The sequence below is a fragment of the Musca domestica genome, unplaced genomic scaffold (assembly GCF_030504385.1).
Source record: "Musca domestica strain aabys unplaced genomic scaffold, Musca_domestica.polishedcontigs.V.1.1 21, whole genome shotgun sequence".
Lineage (NCBI taxonomy): Eukaryota > Metazoa > Arthropoda > Insecta > Diptera > Muscidae > Musca > Musca domestica.
In genome coordinates, this window is record NW_026712258.1 from 5,331,068 (window position 1) to 5,353,244 (window position 22,177).

The 22,177-nt window shown below is 33.9% G+C and overlaps 1 protein-coding gene across 1 annotated transcript in view; it reads right to left on the reverse strand.

The window, feature by feature from the left end:
* The window catches only part of LOC101892363 (aminopeptidase N), a 766,723-nt gene that overhangs the window by 587,940 nt on the left and 156,606 nt on the right, over positions 1-22,177 (reverse strand). The window contains exon 2 of the mRNA XM_059122797.1: positions 6,102-6,168. Coding sequence (XP_058978780.1) covers positions 6,102-6,158 — 57 coding nt within the window. The 5' untranslated portion in view covers positions 6,159-6,168. The remainder of the gene's footprint in view (positions 1-6,101; positions 6,169-22,177) is intronic.

Here is a 22,177-nt window from a genome sequence, read left to right on the forward strand (position 1 = left end):
CATTTCCGGAGAATAATATCGCTAAAATCGTTAACACACCGAATAAAGGGAGGTACTGTTATATGTGGGCTATACGAAGACCCATCACGAATTGAAATGCATTAATTGTATAATAGGGTCTTTTAAATCAACTATAGGGCAAAAATGAATTTCTTGAACAACGAATTTGGAAAATTTATAAATACAAGTAAGAAAATATTTTGCGAAGGTCTACGTCTACTTGCAACATTTCCCCGAAAACGAAGATAAAGGGAACGCACCAAACACCTGTCTACATTGATGCCTCTCTTGGCTCTGGTGCAAATCCTAGAGTTAGCCACAATTTCATTTGTCTATTCGGTCATCTTCGGAAAAGAATTTGTTTGAAATTATTTTTTTTTTATAGAAAATCTTTGCTTTATGTTCGTCTATAAATTACTTCCAGTGTTTAGTCTTAGCGTTAGTGGTTCTATCTGAAACGCAACTACGCTTATAACTTAAGAACCGCTGGACTAATTTTAACGATTCATACAAATTCGGAATTGTCTCCTGTCCGAAAAGGATAATATACAAAAAATCGCGTAAAAATGTGATATATTAACATTTTCATTTTGACTTTTGAAATGTGAAATGTACAATAGTAATGTTTTATTTTGCATGATTTTTTCCATTTTGACTTACTTTTTTCTAATGTACATTTGTAGTGTTTTTTATATTTTATTTTTGAATTCGAATAATAATACCAATTTATTTAATTTACTTGATTTCTTGAGAACTGAAATTGATGGCGGGTTACATGGAAGTGTAGTACCGAATTATGTGGTGGAGTAACGGAATAGATGATATTGAAATAATTTAACTTTTTCAAAATCTCTAAAAAATCACGAAAAACAGATCTCATTGCAAAAACTCAATAATCCGTCCAATGAGGGCTTAAAATGCAAAATTCTTTGGGAGTACAATCAGTAAAATACCAAATATAAAGGGTGCAAAATAGTAGAGCGAATAGGACTTTTAGTAAGAAAAGAATTTCTATCCTTCCAGAAATTCTTCCCAAACATTCAAGATACCTTAAATCGCTTTGGCAGTTTCTTTGAAAAATTTGAAATTTTCGGAGTAGGGCCCATATTGGTCTTGACCACATTCATCAATTGATTTGGCAAAAAAATTGTATTTATGCTACCCTGGGGTAGGGAACCATCATACAGATAATTGCCATATAGGAATTTGTTTAAGTAAAGTCTCCACATTGGAGTATCCCCAAGTCCACTTTCACATCTAATGTGTGGTCAGAAATGAAAATTTTGTATTCTTTTGAATATATCACCCCAAGTGAATATTGGTTGGGAACGTAGATTTGGGATGTACTCTATATGAAATAAATTGTACCCCTCAAGTCCACCTTTTGGCGGGCAAACAGACCGACATGGTAAGGAAGACATATGAGGATTCTAATGCACAATCTAGGGTGTTAATGGGTTTAAAAAAGTAATTAACTTTGGCTATTCTTAAATCATTCAGCCCTCAATTATGAGGTGTACAAAATACAGTAAATTCCAAATTACTGCTCATTTGACTGGAAAATTTTGCTACGATTTTTACCATACTAAAAATTATTCTGATCCCTTACATGGGGTTAAGATTGATATATAAGTTTAATAGATTTGTATAGCACATCCACACATTTGAAGCCCATGGTTTAAATATTGAAGCCCACGGCCTTAATATGAGTACAGGTATTGTAAAACACTTTTAATCGACCAGTACTTGAACTCATATCGGTCATATCTGTGAATAATTATGCTTTGACAAATATGCATAATAGACAAAAACTACGGGCCGTCAACACGGGCCAGGCTAGCTAGTAAGTATTTCTGTCTTACTGTGCAGAAAACATATTTTTCGAAAAATTCGACATTTTGTGTGGGATGTATATATATATATATATACATATATATATATACATATATATATATATATATATATATATATATATATATATATATATATATATATATATATATATATATATATATATATATATATATATATATATTCTGCACAGTAAGACAGAATATAATCCGATTTTCCTCCAACTTTGCAAATCCCAGTGATACGTCAGTTGCGAAAACGGATAATGTCAGTCCACTCCATCAAGTACCTCCCCCACTAAAGGTCAAAACTTTGAATAATTACAACTGTTATAAAATATGATTTAACAGTCCGATTGTCTTGAAATTTCACACATCCCAATATTTTTATCAACCCAAGATCTTATGTTAAGATGGAATATATCGGTTCGCTCCTAGATTTTCTAGAAATTATCATATATGTCATGTAAAGTGAAGGAAGATACCAATATAGACCAAACCTGACACATCGCAATATTTATATCATATTTATTTAGGTCCGGTACGAAATGGCCAATATTGGCCCATTCTTCCGGAAAATACTCCATAGAGGGTTCAACATTTGAACAATCATAACAGAAGTCAAAATATTTGTGAGTAATCGTACATTAGCCGAGGGTATACATCTGTCGGCAAAACCGACAGATACTCTTTAACTTGTATTCATTACATTTTTTCATTACTAGTTGATTATTGTTATCATCAGTTATTTTATTTATTTCGTTTGTTAGGAACTGGAAATCCTCATGATCTGGACTATCTACTAACCATTTCCAGGCTGTACCAACCTCATTTAAAGATTATTTAAGATATTTTAGATTTTCATTGCCAAAGAGTTTCTGATTTTTTGAAGAGAATCATAACATTCTTCAATATCAATTACATGCGGTATGCTGAATTTTTCCTATTCCACTTTCAACCAGAGTTGCTTCCGATTAAGAATTTGATCCCAAGACAACCTTAATTAGAAACGGAACATTTGGAGAGCAGCTTTATTAGTTTATATAACTCTTATGGACTATTTTCCCTGACTGAGTCAACAGGGTTGAGCTTTTGTTGTCTTCCACTATTTCTTTCTTAAAACGTTTAGATATCTTATGTGAACTAAGTCGTATAAAAAACAGCGTTCGAAAATAAACAGTATGGTACTGTACCGTTCCGAGGTGGAGTGGTACACTAAGATAATGTACCGAACCGGTGCACAACCCTTGAAGAATATTTTAGTGATACTGTACCGTAGCACAACGAGAAACGTACTGCACCGCAGTCGGAACACTAAAAAACGTAGTGTACCGCAGTCGGAGCACTAGGAAATCGTAGTGTTCCGCAGTCGTAGTGTACCACATGGCGGAACTTAAAAAATAATCTACCGGTAGTGTACCACATATATGTTGGTAATGATTTGCGAGAAAAATTAGATGTTTGATGTTTTTGATAATGCAAAAATTACTAATACAATTCAATTTTATGAAAATAAAAGCTGAATTTAATTTATTTGTCATGTATGTTTAGATTGGTTGGGAAATCGAAGAATGTAGAAAAATGTGGGAATAGGTAGAAAGAATAACAATTAAAAAAGTTGTAAGTTCGGCCAGGACGAACTTTGAATACCCTCCACCATTTAGTACAAATTTGGCAATTTTCAAAAATATAAAATCCATTAAAAATTCTGTTAAAATCTTAAAAATACCGAATGTAGCCGTATATTAGGGTCTATACGAAGACATGGACCTTCATAGGCAACTTTTGTCATAAACTATTATAATATTCAAATGCTTAACTTTAAAAAAAATATGTCTATAATGTAGCAAAAATAAATAATATACCGAATATATATGGACCTGCACAGACAATTTTCTGGCATATGCTGTAGTGTCCATTGCGAACTTCAAATACAAAATTTGAAATAATTCAGGTAAATAATGTTGCCAGAATCATCCAAATACCGAATATCGTAGGGTACCGTTATATGGGGGCTATACGAAGACGTGGCTCATTTTCTGTCTTAGACTGTTGTACCCATTACGAACTTCAAATACCAAATTTGAAACAATTCCGGTAAATAATGTCGCTAAAATCATCAAAATACCGAATATCGTAGGGTACCGTTATATGGGGGCTATACGAAGACGTGGACCTACATGGCCCATTTTCAATACAAAAAGTCCTGCAGACATAATACACATTTGAGTAAAGTTTTATCAACCTACTTCATTTCATTCGGATTGTGATTTCCACAGACGGCCGGACATTGATAAATCGAAATAGAATTTTATGTTGATCAAGAATGAACCATGGAAAATTGAAATTTTTAATTTTCCGCAAAAAAGGGTATTTTAGTGGTTGCATTGAATACGCAATATATGAATTTGTACTTCATTTTATAATTCTAAATGTCTTTATTGTTTCATATTAACAACGCACACACAAACTTTCTCTACCGTCGGAGTAACACACACACACTCAAGTTAAGCACACGTTCACAAATGACACACAATTATGTCGAAGAAATGGTTCGCTGTCATCGTCGATATACTGCTTTTTTGAGAACACCATGCAAATGGTCGAGTCGATCATGACACTATCGAACCTTAGACAATGACACACATGAATCAAAATGGTGGATGTTGTTGCCTGTTATTGCCTATCAAATATATAGCACATGATTGAGTAGTCAGTGTGTCAAAAAAAGCTTAATTCATACAATTCTTCTTGTGCTAGCCTTAAGTAAGTATCTCGAAGTTACACGCTGTTGCTGAGATTAGTATTATGGTACAATGAAGTTGGAAATTTTTCCAACTGCAATGAGACACCTGGATCGTAATGTCGCTTTTGAATTTATAAACAAGTAAATAAGCCGTAAGTTCGGCCGGGCCGAACTTTAAATACCCTCCACCATTTGGAACGAGTTTGGCAATTTTCAAAAAAGTTGAATCCATTGAAAATTCTGTTAAAATCTTAAAAATACCAAAATTAGGTCTAAACGACGACCTAGACCTGCATAGGCAACATTTGTCATAAAGCATTACAATATTCAAATGGGAAACTGAAATACAAGTCCGATGAATAATGTCGCTAAAATCATCAAAATGTTGTATATAGGGAGGTACCGTCATATGGGGGCTATACGAAGAGTAGACCTGCACAGACAATTTTCTGTCTTAGGCTGTACTATCCATTGCGAAACTTCAAATAACAAATTTGAAACAATTCCGGTGTATAATTTCGCTAAAATCAAGAAAGTAGCTAATATCGGGAGTCTACACCAAAACGTGCACCTACATAACTCATTTTCCACCAAAAGTCCTGCAGACATAATATGGATTTGAGTAACATTATATCAATCTTCTTCATTTTGTTCGGAAGCAAGAGTCATTTTCACAGACGGACGGACATCGCTAAATCGACATAAAATTCTATGCTGATCAATAATATATGTACTTTGTGGGGTCTAAAATGTATATTTTGAGGTATTACAAACGGAATGACAAAATAAATATACCCTCTGTTGGAGCCACTATTATGAAATTCGGAAATTATTTCTGATATAAAAATTATAAGGTACAGCAGGTTGAATAAATTTAAAAAATACAACTATGAATCTAGAGTCTTGTAACATCCAATTTACTACCACACTTATTTTACACACAGTATGTCTCGAGTTCCTGCTGTAAATATGTACATTCACTTTAACAGAATTTGAAAATTTTCAAGATTGTTTTGAATAGTATTCAAAAAAATACATACATATACAAATACTGCTAAGATTTTGATATTACAAGGCTGATATAAAAAAGACTCGGATTCATCCTTAGCGAAAAATTAAGGTCAGCGAATAGATAGAGAACTATGAATTAGATTCACAAACTAGTTCAGCAAAAAAACTGAACTTAATTGAGCCTTCAGTAAAATGAACAAGATTTTACAACAATACTAATGGGTACCCAACCCAATATTATAGTCTTCACATAATAGTACATCCCGATATCCAGCATTCAGAAAGTTTTGACATTATTCTACGTCGAAGTATCTGTAGTGTTGTATTTCTGACCCTAATTGGATCGCCAAGTGTAGATTTCATTTTTTAAAATTTTTACAAAGTTTATCTTTTTTAGTAAAAATTATATATTTCCAAGTCTCATGCAAAAGCACTTTACTTTCATATCGTTCGAAAATTATTCTAATTTAGTAAAATGCATTATTTATTCTTACCGTATCTCCATGACATATTGATACGATTAATAAAACCAACAAGATGGTTTTAATCATTTTTCAAAATCTGAAAAGAAAATAAAATGGGATTTATAACTATAAAGTAATATGAATTGTGTTGTCATGACAGTGTGAACAATTTTGAAGTCAACCTTCCTTTATTATTACTGGTTTGGTACAAGAATTCAAGGAAACCCGTAACAACCACCCAATTATAGTTTTTATAGTACCTCTTTCTCTCAAAGTACTTTACGAGGGCAGTTCGGAAACCTGTTAGTCTAGCACAGAAATATATATATATATATTTATGTTTCCAAAACACTTAACTTTTTTCTGTGCTAGACTAAGAGGTTTCCGAACTGCCCTCGTAAAGTACTTTGAGAGAAAGAGGTACTATAAAAACTATAATTGGGTGGTTGTTACGGGTTTCCTTGAATTCTTGTACCAAACCAGTAATAATAAAGGAAGGTATTTAAAGAAAAAAAAATGACCACACCTACTTTTACTCCCACTAGAGAAAAGAATACGATCGAATGGTTTGGCTGTTAATTCAATTCTGATTTTATTTAAAAAATGTGTTTCTTAAGTGCTACTGAAACTAATCTAACTTAACCTAGTCGCAGCCACACAATTGTTCTTATCTATTCTAATATTGAATGGAGAACATTGCAGGGCTGCTTGACATCTCATTCAAGTGATCTTGTGCATCTACTGAGAGCATCGATATATGTGCGTGTGGGTCATAACCTTTATTATCTCACACATTATCATATGCGTCAGCGCACAAGATCACCGAATTGTTCACATGTGGTATTCTATGGCGGCTGGGAAATATATAATTTTAGAATATTTATTGTTTATTGCTAGATATTCCCAGCGCCTCAACCGCACTCAAAAGTATGTACAAAGTATTTTGTACAATATTGATTTATCTAAAATTCGTATATTTGCCAAATATCGGTTTGAAAATTATTACACGAGATACTGTTGACTTTCCATCCAACCCTAAGTATTTATTTGGGGGCTAAGGAACTGACCACGCCTACTTTTTAAACATGCAACTGACAAATCAAATGTCGTTAGTTTGTAATGGAATCAGTTGAGAACGGCTGGACCCTTTTGGATATCTTTTTACGAATGTTCGTCATACTCAGACTTAGAGGAAAGATAAATTTACCATGCCTACTTTTTGGATCATAGTGTTTTAACTCACAGTGTTTCTAAAAACTTAAAAAAAATATAATTTTTTTCAACTAAACTGTAAACCGCCGAACATAATTTCCCATAATATAATAATAGCAACGCCTGAAAGTAACATAGGCTACACACAATTATTGAAATTCCACTGGGAACTAATTGTACAGTATCAGAATCGGAGTTACCTCCAAAAAATTTAGATATTAAATAAATTTACCAAATTATATTAAAGACGGTTCAGACAAAATTGTTTTAACGAAGTATTACTACGAAGAAGTGTAAATCCGAGGAACATGGAACTAGCTATAGTGGAACTATTCAACAAGAATGGACGTCCTATGCGCATGGCCGAAGATAGGGCCTTCAAAATTCTTAGAAGTTTGCTCGGAATAAATGTAAAATATTAAAACGGAAATATCTAATGATTTAAGAGGGACATTGTTTTCTCTCAAGATTGATGTAGCAACCAGGTGGGATTTGAGAATGCTCGGTATAAATGTTCAATACATCAAAAATGGTAAAATCATTGTTAAAACGTTGGCAGTAAAAGAGCTGAAATGAAGTCATGAATATATAAAATCTATTATATTGGCAGATCTAAAGAATATGGTGTTGACGTACGCAACAGTTTTACCATTACAACCGACAATGGATTTAATATGTTAAAAACGGTAAAAGTGCTGAATTCGGAGTTACAAATGATTATGGAAGAGGAATCTCAGGATAGCGAAGAAGAAGTTGATTGTGAAATATCGATTTATGAAATTGAGTCAATGGACTTTAATATATCCTCGCACATTCGTTGTGAAGCCCATACGCTGCAGCTGTGTGTAAATCATGTTCTAAAACAGCCAACAATAAAAGAAAAAACTGAAAACCTAAGACTCGTAGTGAAAAAATTTCGAAGTAAAACGTATATGAGTATTTTAAAAAATGGGCTCCACAAGAAACCTAATTGACTGTATAACAAGGTGGAATTCAACATACAATATGATTGAAAGACTGCTGGAAATAAGAGAAGTTGTAACTACATTAAGCAAAGGGAATTCGTAATTATTCATTAGTTCTGCTGACCGATCTTTCGCAAGTGAATTTGTTGGAATATTTAAACAGCTACAATGAAACTACAAACTGAACGGCTGTGTTATAGCGAACTATATATTGTAATAATGGATATTACATTCCAAATAGATGCTTTACCAAATACCGAAATGAAAGTGATACTGAAAGAATCATTGAAGACAAGAATGGATGAACCTATTGATATCGAACTTTTCAACGCAGCCGTGTATTTGGATCCACGTATTAAAGTCCGTATGACAAGCGAACAGAAAACTAGTGCTCAGATGTACATAGTGTCGTTATATAACCGAATACACTCAAAAGAAGGCACGTTTGCTATATTAATACCAAAAATACATACATATGTTTTTAATTATTACCCTTTTTTCTTCAGATTTCATAACAGACAATACGCCCTGCACAATACTGGATGAATCTCCATCAACAAGTAATACATGTACACCGAAATCCTTTTACCTGCAAACTTTAGATCATACCACGCCTACACAGAGTTCTTCCACAAATGCAAATGTTTTAGAATATCAGGAGACTTCAAACATTATTAGTGGTATTGCGAATATTTTACTGGCAATACCATCAACACAAGTAAGCCTGGAACGCTTATTTTCAGCTATGAAATAAATTTTATCCGATCAGCGCAATCGATTGTCACCGTTAAATTTAGAGCGTATATTAATGGTAAAAGCCAATGGGATTTTTTTCTGATCAGATTAAAGTTCTTACTGGTGCTCTTGTATTTTTAATTTATTACATTTTCTTTTTTTATTTTCTATTTGTATTATGTTTATTATATTTTTCTTGTTTAATTAATTCAATTTTTATTAAAAAATACATTTATGTAATAACAATTAAATACTTATAAATAAATTAGTATTAAGTATGTTTCATTGACATATGACAGTACGAATGTAGCCGTTATATTAGGATCTATACAACGACATGGACCTGCATCATCAAAAATACCGAATATAGGGAGGTACTATTATATGGGGGCTATATCAAAACGTGGACCTGCACAGACAATTTTCTGTCATAGTCTGTAGTGTCTATTACGAACTTCAAATACCAAATTTGAAGCAATTCCGGTGAATAATGTCGCTGAAATCATAAAAATACCAAATATTGGGAGGTACAATTATATACCATACTCTATACGATGACATGGACTTGCACAGATAATTTTCTATAATGGACTGTAGTATTCATAACGAACTTCAAATACCAAATTCGAAACAATTGCGTTGAATAATGTCAATAAAATCATCGAAATACCGTATATGGGGAGGTACCGTTATATGGGGGCATACCAAAATGTCGACCTACATGGCCCATGGTCCTGCAGACATAATATACATTTAAGTAAAATTTTATCAACCCACTTCATTTCGTTCGGAAGCTAGAGGGATTTCCACAGACGGGCAGAGGGACGGACATTGCTAAATCGACATAGAATTTTATGTTGATCAAGAATATATTTACTTTGTGGGGTCTAAAATGTATATTTCGTGGTGTAACAAACGGAATGACAAAGTTAATATACCCTCCATACTTTGGTGGAGGGTATGGAAAATTGTCAAATCATATTTGTACATAACATTTCAAATGCATATAAAACGAAAGGAGTAGCGAAACGCGCCGGTTTCAGCTAGTATTTGATAAAAAAAGATTTATCGGGACAAGAAATTCACAATTATATGTGTGTTATAATGTGTTAGGTGAATGTGCTCCTTCATATGCAACAGAAGAAAATTGGGTTGCTGAATTTAAACGTAGTCGTACAAGCATTGAAGATGAACCACGTAGTGGACGTCTAAAAACATCAACAACAACAGAAATTGTACCCAAAGTGCATGATATGGTATTAAATAATCGACGAATAAAAGTGCATGGAATTGCTAATATAATGGGCATTTCAAATGATCGAGTCCATTTAATTTTGCATGAAGCAGATTCCTGCAAGATCAAAAACACATAAAAATGAACATTTCTCAGGCTCGTTTTACGCGAATTAAAGGATTTTAAGCACCGTTTCATATCTGTTAATGAGACATGGATGCACCACTATACTCCAGAGACAAAAGAACAATTCAAAAACCAATCAATCGGCCGGTAAGCTTACGGCAACGGTTTTTGAGGACTTCAAAGGTATTTTATTGATTGACTATCTGCAAAAGGTAAAAGAATAAATTCAGAGTACTATTGCAACCTTTTGGTTCAATTAAATGTACAAATTCGAGAAAAACGTCCTGGCTTAAAAGCACAAAAAAATCATTAAGACAACGCACCAGCGCACAAGAGTGTTTTTACAATGGCTAAAATCAACAAATGTAAGTACGAGTTGCTTGACCACTTTCTTTCTGGCAAGCATTTTACCTCAAATGAAGATGCAATTACAGTTGTAAACCGCTATTTGGAAGACCTTGAAGAAAACTATGTTAATCAGGGGATAGAATTGCCAGAAAAGCGTTGGACTAAGTGTATTGAAGTTTCAGGAGATTATATTGAAAAATAAAAATATTTTTAATAACCATCTAATTTTTAAATAATTTCGTTGTATGTGGCTATAACAATCAGAATTCCGAATATCATTTTCAGAAACAGCGATTCGTGTCGGAACCGGTTTGCAGCCGAGGAAAATATTTTTGTTTTGAAACACATTAAACACTGATAATAGAAAAGTGCAGCCAGAAATGAATATTCTTGCAGTTGTAGCGCATTAATAATTAAGAAATAATTTTAACACCTTGAAAGCTCGGAAAGTCAAATTGGATATATAACCCATTTCATGACCGACTGATAATAAAAATTATTGCTTTATGGGATGATACATCACTGAAAAATACTTTCAATCCTAAACAATTAACGTTTTTACTACCCCATACCTATGTGAGACCGGCAATGGTCAATATACAAATTAAAAACCGAAATAAATTGGACTTAAACTCACTACGAATAAATGTCACTAATAGTGAAATTTATGCTAAATCTATAAGGAAGCAAGTAAAAAACACTTAAGATCGGCAAGGCCAAACTTTTAATACCCTCCACTATTAGGGGGAGGCTTGAAAATGTAAATAAAATCGTCGAAAAATAGTATTTAAATCTGGCAAATCTGCTCGTTTAAATATGTTTCTTTTCTGTGTGGCGCCTAACGAAATTGAAATATAAATTCTATTGTGTTTAAAGTGTCAACACTTGTGTCGAATTATGATATTTCAATATTAAACATATGTTCAAAAGTATGAAACCTTTTTTAAACAAGCATTTTTCTCAATGATTTATTTTATTTTAAAATTTTGCGCGTAAAAACCTCAGTGTTTATATTCTTTTGTGCTTATATTTTTGTTTCTTATTACCGTAGTGTTTCTTGGACTTCAGATCACAATAGTTTAGATTATATACCTTTGACTTACCCAACTGGATTTAATGCCTTTTGAGATATGATATTTGAGCTTTGTAAATTACGCAAAATTAAGCAAAATCTTTACTAGGCTTTATCAAGTGTTGGTTCAAAGAGTTTAATGGTCCTTAAGTAACTAAAAGGTTTTTTGTTAGCTTGGGGCGACCAGTATTAAAATATGGCTGTGTATTGTGGATCCCATTTTATAAAATCTACTCTTATAAAATTGAATCAGTACAAATTCAGTTTCTATTTTTTTGTTCGCTTTACGAGGAGTATCAGAGTCTGTTATTGATCACTTGAAAGAAGACGTTTTATGTTAAGAGTACTATTTATCATTAAACTTATACGTGGATTGATTGAGTCTCTATTTCTTACAGGTGAAATAAGTCATAATGTTCCTTCTCGAAGAATTCGTAATTTTGAACCGTTAAAATTATCGTTTGCGGGAATTAACCAATGAGGTCACTATCTCCTTAAGTAATCAAGTTAAACTCAATAAAGAACTCTATTCTACATATGTAATTTTGTATTTTTTCAATGACAATTCGTTAAATGTTTTTCTTCTAACTTCTCTAAACTAATTTTACGGCATCTTATCTACAACTTCCCAAGCGGAACCAATACAGCTCGTATTTTCAGTAGTGGTTGTAATATTAAATTTAAAGTCCGTTATACTTTGCTAAGATTGATCATCTGGTATTTGATCTACAATTCCCTATGCGGAACAGTAGGCGCAGCAAATGAACAGCGATAGTAGAAATTTGTCCCTTTGTTTGTGTCTTGTGTAACTTTTCTTGTGTTTTATTCACCGGCTGATGTACTTTCTGTAGCCGATGTGAAAACATAATAAACCGCCTTGGTCCGGACTTTAGTGTGTACGCTCTCTGTGTATAGGGAGGTGGCCCCCTCGGTCGGCAGGGGCGTGTATGAGAGGCATGTTATATCGGGGCTAAACAAATACGAAAACTCGCATACGCAATTTGTCATCGGCTGTAGTACCCATTATAACCTTCAAATACGAAATTTAAAACAACTCCCTTGCGTAATGTCGTATATTATCTAAAATAATATTCCAAAATAATAATAAATACCCAAGTCAATATTGACAATTTTAAACCAAAAATCATTTGTGTTTTTATTTTTTCCTTCCCTTTTATTTTTATTGCTACGCAAGCATTTGGTCCTAAGCGAGCCGGATAAGATTTTGTTTAATACAAATAACAGAAAAAATCTTCTTCTATTTCTAGAAGCTCAACAATAAAATCATCCAATCATCTCTCATTTTCATATTTAAAATAGTGCAACTTATAATTGTTAATTTTTGATTAAACTTTCAGTCCCACGAATACCATCAAAACGAGTTCAACTTCAAATTCGTTATAATCTGTATTTTCTTGCAAGAGCAACTTTCATTAATGCAATCCTAAAAAAACTGGAGACCAAATTATAATTATATTAATTTATAATTAAATGAAACTGCTGCCCTGCTTAGCTGGGCTGGCTGATGGCTGCGTAGGCATATTGGATTACACATATCATATCGTTGGTTAGTTGGTGCGCTAGCGCATATCGTATTATTGGTTGGTTGGCATATATCATATTACTGTCTGGCTAGAAATGCTCGTGGACTACGTCAGCGAGTTTTAGTGGGAATGAATTTTTGGTGGCAATAGTTCTCAGGCTCGTGGACTACGTCAGTGAGTTTTAGTGGGAATGAATTTATCGTTGAAATACTTTTTACCATTTATTCTTCGTTAGCATTTATTGTATGTCGCTAACTCCTCCCTCCTTAAATGTCGGCGTTCCGTAGACAATAGCATTTCCGGGAGGTGCTCGGAATTGTATTTGTTGTAGATTCAGTTTTTTTTTGATCTGCTGGTAACAAAGCCATCCAATACATATCAGTATGGTGCACATAAGTGCGAACGAGTAATTAAACTTTGTATCCAATCGTCTTAATCGATGAATATTGCTGGTCCTAACTTCATGAACGTATTGGATGTCCAGTAGTAGGTCAACATGAGTTATGTTGGCAAGAACAGGGGGTAGAGCCTGAATGTTTGAGTATCGAGTAGGTACAATTGTGTATTACTATTGATTCGTTAGAGAGTCGAAGAAGGTAAGTACCATTTAGGAACACAGACCCTCTTGTAGTTTTTACTTCCCCTTCGAAATTTGTGACATATAAGACATCTTCGTTCAGCAATTCAATGACTTTCTCCTGAGTCAGGTTATATCTGCATTTTGCTGATCCACCCTTAAGAATTTGATTGACGCAGTCATCCTCTGTTAATTTGATGACAGTGGATCTACTGATTACGGTGGAGTTATTGATCGAGAGACAATCAGCTTTAATAAGGTTAAGTTTCATTTATTAGCAACTTCTTGAAGCCCAAGTCGATTTTTTTCCATTGACAATAGTCGTTCTTGGTTATAGTGATTAGTTGGTTATAAACGATTTTGGCATAGACAGGATATATAAGAATTGTGATCCATTCGTGTAGACAGGTTTTCCGTATTCAATGTCCTCTATTATGTTTCCATATGGTAATGTTTCAAATTCGTCCAGAATTCTACCGATTTCAGCATTATTAAGTAGGTTTGGCCAGTTGACATGCTCTTACATGATCATTTATTTCGTTTATAGTGTTTTGTTCGATAGTGTTGTTATTTCTACCATTCGTCAAATTGTTAAGCATATCTATCATTTCTTTAGCCTTTAACCTTTTGAGTAGGTGTAAGGTATAACTGAATGAAAAGTTTCTACTAATGGACATAGGAACCTACGTTCATTTTTAGTGACCAGGATTTTAGGTACTGCGAAATAATGTAGGATTTTAACTAATTTTTTTCCTAATCTGGGGTAGTGATCTATCGCGGATACAACAACTTTGCAAATTTGGTGAACTTATCTACGCATGAAATAAATTTTTGTCCTTGGATTTCCATAATCCATATGCAAAATTTTACATGGGCAACTGGGATGAGGGGTCTCCTGTTGATAAACCCGATAAGGTCGGCGATTGTATTTACACCGATTGCATGTATCGCAAGCAGCAACAAATTTTTTAATACTCGACAGCATCCGCGGGAAATAGAATTGTTCCATAATCTGTTCTTTGTTCTCTCTGTAGTTACGATGTGCTCTTTTATGCTCTGCTTAAATTATTTGTAATTGTTGTTCTTTACATGTAATATCCGTAACCAATTTTTGAGTCATCCTAATTTTGAATCCAGAAAAAAATATTTAAATAAGCTTCCTGCAAGATTCCTAATAAAATCTACGAAATTTTTATACCATTTATAATGTTCGATTTTAGTTTTTCTCTTAACACCTTGATCAGCATTTCCTTAGTCCAATTTATTGATGAAACGAAATGCCGGGTATAACCATCGTGTGGTTCCTCGACCACCACCGTATCAGATCCGACTCCTATTACTATTTGATTTTTGAATACGTTAATTGGAGCTTCCACGTGGGGCATTAAGTCAGAGGAATCTGCACTATGTGTAGTAGTTGTTGAGAGGACTTCATATTGACCTTCCGAGGCTGTTACAGTTTCATATGTGTCATTTTCTATTGCAGTTTTCTTAGTATCCTCCGAATCAGAAATGATTCCTTCACTAGATGTGTCAGTGGAAGAGTTATATTAATGATTGGCATGGGTTTTCAATCTTGATAGAGCATCAGCTACCTAGTTTGATGTACCTGGTTTGTAAATCAACTCGTGGTTATACTCCTCTATTCGAGACTTTCATCTCTTCAATTTTGCGTTAAAATTTCTATTTCCTAATGCAAAAGTTAGGGGCTCATGGTCTGCATAAATACTATTTTTATACCCTCTACCATACTATGGAGGGTATATTAGCTTTGTCATTCCGTTTGTAACTCCTCGAAATACTCATGTCAGACCCAACAAAGTATATATATTCTTGATCAGCGTAAAATTCTAAGTCGATTTGGACATGTCCGTATGTCTGTCTGTCTGTCTGTCTGTCTGTCTGTCTGCCTGTCCGTCTGTCTGTTGTAATCACGCTATCTTTCGAACGAATTGAGATAGAAGGCTAAAATTTTGCACACGTGTTTATTTTTCCAGTAGGCAGGTTAAGTTCGTAAATGGGCCATGTAGGTCCACGTTTTCATATAGCCCCCATATAACGGTACCTCCCGATATTCGGTAGTTTGATGATTTTAGCGACATTATTCACCGGAATTGTTTCAACTTTGGTATTTGAAGTTCGAAATGGATACTACACCCTATGACAGAAAATTATCTGGGCAGGTCTACGTCTTCGTATAGCCCCCATATAACGGTACCTCCCGATATTCGGTATTGTGATGATTTTTCCGACATTACTCACCGGAATTGTTTTAAATTTGGTATTTGAAGTTCGTAATGAATACTACAGCATAAGGAAAAAATTTGTCGGTGCATGTCAACGTCTTCGTATAGCCCCCATATATCGGTACCTCCCTATATTCGGTATTTTGATGATTTTAGCGACATTATTTTACCGGAATTGTTTCAAATTTGGTATTTGAGATTCGTAATGGATAGTACAGCCTATGACAGAAAATTGTCTGTGCAGGTCCACGTCTTCGTATAGCCCCCATATAACGGTACCTCCCAAAAAAAAGGTTAAGTTCGTAAATGGGCCATGTAGGTCCACGTTTTCATATAGCCCCCATATAACGGTACCTCCCGATATTCGGTAGTTTGATGATTTTAGCGACATTATTCACCGGAATTGTTTCAACTTTGGTATTTGAAGTTCGAAATGGATACTACACCCTATGACAGAAAATTATCTGGGCAGGTCTACGTCTTCGTATAGCCCCCATATAACGGTACCTCCCGATATTCGGTATTGTGATGATTTTTCCGACATTACTCACCGGAATTGTTTTAAATTTGGTATTTGAAGTTCGTAATGAATACTACAGCATAAGGAAAAAATTTGTCGGTGCATGTCAACGTCTTCGTATAGCCCCCATATATCGGTACCTCCCTATATTCGGTATTTTGATGATTTTAGCGACATTATTTTACCGGAATTGTTTCAAATTTGGTATTTGAGATTCGTAATGGATAGTACAGCCTATGACAGAAAATTGTCTGTGCAGGTCCACGTCTTCGTATAGCCCCCATATAACGGTACCTCCCAAAATTCGGTATTTTGATGATTTTAGCGTCATTATTCACCGGAATTGTTTTAATTTACGTATTAAGAGTTCGTAATGGGAACTACAGTCTGTGACAGAAATTTGCCTATGCAGGTCCAGGTCTTCGTAAAGGCCCCATATACCAGTACCTCCCTATATTCGGTATTTTGACGAGTTTAGGTACAATACCCACCGAAATTGTTTAAGATATCGTATTTGACGTTAGTAATGGATGCTATAGCCTGCGACAGAAAATTGTCTATGCTGGGCCAGGTCTTCGCACAGCTCCGATAAAACGGTACCTTCCTATATACGATATTTTGATGATTTTAGTTACATTATTCACCGTTTATTTGAAGTTTAGAATTTGAATATGGTAATGGCTAATGGCAAACAATACCTATGTAGGTCCACGTCATATAGACCCCAATATATTCGGCTACATTCGGTATTTTTAAAATTTTAACAGAATGTTTTAAGGATTTTATTTTTTGAAAATTTCCAAATACGTTCCAAATGGTGGAGGGTATTCAAAATTCGGCCCGGCCGAACTTACTGCTTTTTAACTTGTTTGTTTTGGCTCATACAAATGGTTCCTGAGATTGTCTAATGCCCACACAATGGCAAGCATCCCTTTCTCATTCGTGGCATAATTTCCTTCTGTTTTGGGGCTTGGCGTAATCGCGAATAAATCTTAAGAAGTCATCCCCAAAAAACTCTTAAGTTCTTTTAAATTTGTTGGTGGCATCAGATTCTTGATGCTTATAAACTTTGGCGGGTCCGGTTTTATTCCCTCTGATCTGACAATATAGCCGAGAAATTCCACTTCAGTTTTCATGAAGTGAGTCTTTTCTAAATTAACCTTCAAGTTGGCTTCACTTAGTCTCCTAAATATTGTTTCTACATTTTTAAATGGTCGTCAACATCTTTTCCTTTTACTGTTATGTAGTCAATATATACATAACAAATTCGTCCAACGTATACATCGTCGATCATTCTTTGAAAAATAGCCCGAAGGGTAATCTTAGAAATTCATATTTTCAATTCGCTGTGGAAAACGCAATTTTCGGAATATCTCTTGGATTCATTGATATTTGATGGAAACCCGAAGTGAGGTCAATTGTAGTAAAACATAAAGTATTTCCCAAACTGGCAAGTGTGGATGAAATTTCAGGAATGGGGTAAGTATCGGGTATTGTTACAGAGTTCAACCGTTTGAAGTCTATGACCATCCTGTATTGTTTGTCTCCGTTGGGTTTCGGTTTTTGGGACAATTATTCCATCAAAAGTGGTCAATTTAGGTAAAAATTAAATTTTATCGGGTAATCTATTCCTATTTTAAAAAAAATGGCTCTATTACTATTCGGTTTAGGTTAAGATTGCAGGCAACAGATAGTACACGGATGGGTTTGCGCAAGATCTTGCTTCAGTGAGACAAATGTTGCCCGGATGTTCTAGGCAGGAGTTGAATATTCTATATAGTGTAGGCTTGAAGGGCTTCCCCATTTAAATTCTCACACATTTCTTGCTCAGGGTGAGCATATTCTGCTTCAACAACTTCGTCTTCCTCCGAAAGTTTGTCTTCATTTACCCGACGTGATTTAATCGACCAGTCGACATCCACTGGTCCATGCCTTGGATAACGAGGACGTAACGCAAGTCTACTGTCGTTAGTGTTTTTAGGAATCCCTTCCGCGGAATTTTGGTATTGCCTTCCTGTTCGTGTTTGAAATTGTTTAAATTGTCGTGTTGGCCCTTGTCTATAGTCTGTATTATTAGGTATCGAAATGTTCATATTAGTTCCCTTTTTCGCATGCAATAGACTATTTATCATTGTTAAATTTTGCAATTCCAAACAGGCTGAATATGCTTCAGGTAGAGTTTTAGGTCACTGGATTATTGTCATTCGTGAGAGTTCTGATTTCAAACATCGTATAAAATATCAAGAGATCTGTTCCGGTTTTTTTCGAACTACAATTTAAATTCATTTTGTAATTTTCATAGTAATTTTGCATCATAATTCAAAAAAATTTTCATCACCATATATTTTTAAATTGTTCTCTGTAAAAATTTTGTTTTTTTTAAACAATTTAATATAATAATTTTAAAATTATATTTCTTCCCTATTTTATCTCTTATCTTTTTCAATAATTTAGAATCCTGCGTATCCTTTTTAACAGGTTCCAGCAGCTCGGGCGCCAGTTGTCCCCAGATACCATCAAAACGAGTTCAACTTCAAATTCGTTATAATCTTTATTTTGTTGCAAGAGCAACTTTCATTGATGCAATCCTAAAAGAGACTGGAGACCAAATTATAATTACATTAATTTATAATTTATTGAAACTGCTGCGCTGCTTAGCCGGGATGGCTGTGTAGGCATATTGGATGACACTTATCGTATCGTTGGTTGATTGGTTGGCTCATATCAGTGAGTTTTAGTGAGAATGAATTTTTGGTGGCAATAGTTCTCTGGCTCGTGGAATACGTCAGAGAGTTTTAGTGCGATTGACATTATGGTGGAAATACTTTTTAGGGCGCGAGTGTTTCGAATTGTTTAATTTTCATCAAATAATTCGCCAAAACATTAAAATAACCTACGGTCGTTTTTTTCGATCGCGTCAAACTCAATCGATTATGCAAACGGTGGCAGTTCTTTCCGCTGGAATAACAAATCCACAGAAATAAAAAGTAAAAGCAATGAAAAAGTGTTTAAATATACATTCTGTGGTTGTTTATATTTTTCAATAACAATAAAAGCCTAAATATTGATTTTACAACAAAACATTTAAACGATAACACAAAAAGATATAATAATAAACTAAAATAGATACACAGGCATTCGACAACCACATGGTTCGAAAAGCACAAAGCAATATAAACATTATTATTTTTCTTGATTTTTAAACACTTTTAAAATTTTTTTAGTTATTTCAAAAGTTACTCATTTTTTTGAATTTTTGATTTTTTCGAGAAAGTATTTTTTCTCTAGAAACAAGTTTTAATATTTTGGGACACTTTTGTGTTATAAATAAAAATTTTTATCCTATTATGTATACATTGAGAGAAATTCTGATGTTTTCAAAACAAGTTAATTTTTTTTCGTTTCACTTTTTCATCAAATTTTGCGTAGTTTTCGCTACATTTGCTGTTTTTACGATACATCACACAAATAAATAACTTTCTTGTTTTATTAAAAGAATTTCGTTTTTTTATAACACTTTTGTCTTAATTTCACTTACAATTTGGCGAAAAAGGTTTGATTTTTGAGTTTTTTTTTCACACTTTTTATGATTATTTCGATTTTATCAACTTTTTTGGAAAGTTTGATTACTTTTAACTTTGAAAGCTATTGTTTACTTGTGCCATTTTAGTTTTTCGATATTTGTGCTTTTTAACACATCTTTACATTCAATATGCTCGACTTCTTCATCAGAACCACTGATGCTCTTGTAAAATTCGAAGCGAACTTCACATCCATTCTGGATGAAGAGCCCCTCTAGAAATTCAAGGGGCTGAAGCAAAGGAACTTCGGGGTTAAGTTAATTTTTTTTTTTTTTTTTTTTTTTTTTTTTTGGAAAATGCTTAAACGACATTCAATCCTTTGGTACTTCCTCTGCAGAAGAATTAACATCAGTTGAGAGTACGTATGATGTCGCATTTAAAGCTTATGTAAAGGTATTTTCGGCTATAAATAGGAACGTTGATCAGCTTCGAACTTCGCCAAAAGCTCAATCTTCTCCTAGAGTAGCAAATAAATCTAGCAGTCCAAGTGCGAATTTATCACAATTTGAGGCGCATTCAATTAATTAAACTTCCAGATGTTTCCACTGGCTCGATGAATAATAGTTCATGTTTTTGATGGTGACATTCTTACTTGACCAACATTTAAAGATTTCGTTTCTTCGATCCACATTAAAAATTCTCGTCTTAGTAATATAAAAAACTGTGTCATCTTCTCAAACAAACTAGAGGTGACGCCCATTGTGAAAAGATTCCCTCTTACTCATTAAAGTTTTAGCTTAGCATGGAAATCATTAAAAGATACATATGATAATGCTCGTATTCTGGTTAACAACCAACTTTAGGCTCTTTTTGTTCTTCCAATTCTCGATATCGAAACTAGCGCTGATTTAAACGTTTTGCAAAGAGGTATTAATGGGCGTGTCCCTTCAATGTCAATTTATGATGTTGCTACTGACAATTGGGACCCAATATTAGTTTCGCTTTGTTTACAAAGGCCTTCCAAAATAGAGTTACGCAGTGGGATTAAGGTATTAAAAATAAATCAGCGTTGTCTTCCTGAAAAGATTGGGCCTTTTTGACAGAAATAATTCAGACGCTCACCTGCATAAAGGTAATAGATTCCACTCAAAAAATCAGAGAAAAAGAAAGTTAGAACACATTTTACGGATGATGGTGGAGGTCTCCAAAACCTTCCTCTGCAAAATTCTGTCATAAGCAAAATAATCATTTGTGCGTATGGCCAGAACTTAGAAAGCGCTTTTCATCAGACCACTATTCACTTGTAAAGCGGCACAAAATATACATTAATTGCCTATCTCATGATGTTAGAAATTGTACAAGTTCCCATAATTGATTTATCGGAAGATACATCACTGAAAAATACTTTCAATCCTAAACAATTAACGTTTTACTACCTCATGCCTATGTGAGACCGGCTATGGTCAATATACAAATTAAAAACCGAAATAAATTGGACATAAACTCACTACGAATAAATGTCACTAATATTGAAATTTATGCTAAATCTATAAGAAAACATTTAAAAAAACACTCAAGTTCGGCGAGGCTAAAATTTTAATACCCTCCACCATTAGGGGGAGCTTGAAATGTAAATAAATTCGCCGAAAAATACCATTTAAATCCGGTAAATCTGCTCGCTTAAAGGTGTTTCTTTTCTGTGTGTCGCCTAACGAAATTAAAATGTAATTTCTATTGTGTTTAAAGTGACAACAATAGTGTCGAATTATGATATTTCAGTTAACCATATTAAACATATTAACCAAAAGTGTGAAGCTTTTTTGAAACAAGCGTGATTAATTTTATTTTATATTTTTGAGCGTAAAAACATCGATGTTTATATTCTTTTGAGCTGGACATTATATTTGAGCTTTGTAAATTACGCAAAATTAAGCAAAATCTTTACTAGGCTTGATCAAGTGTTGGTTCAAAGAGTTTAATGGTCCTTACGTAACTAAAAGATTATT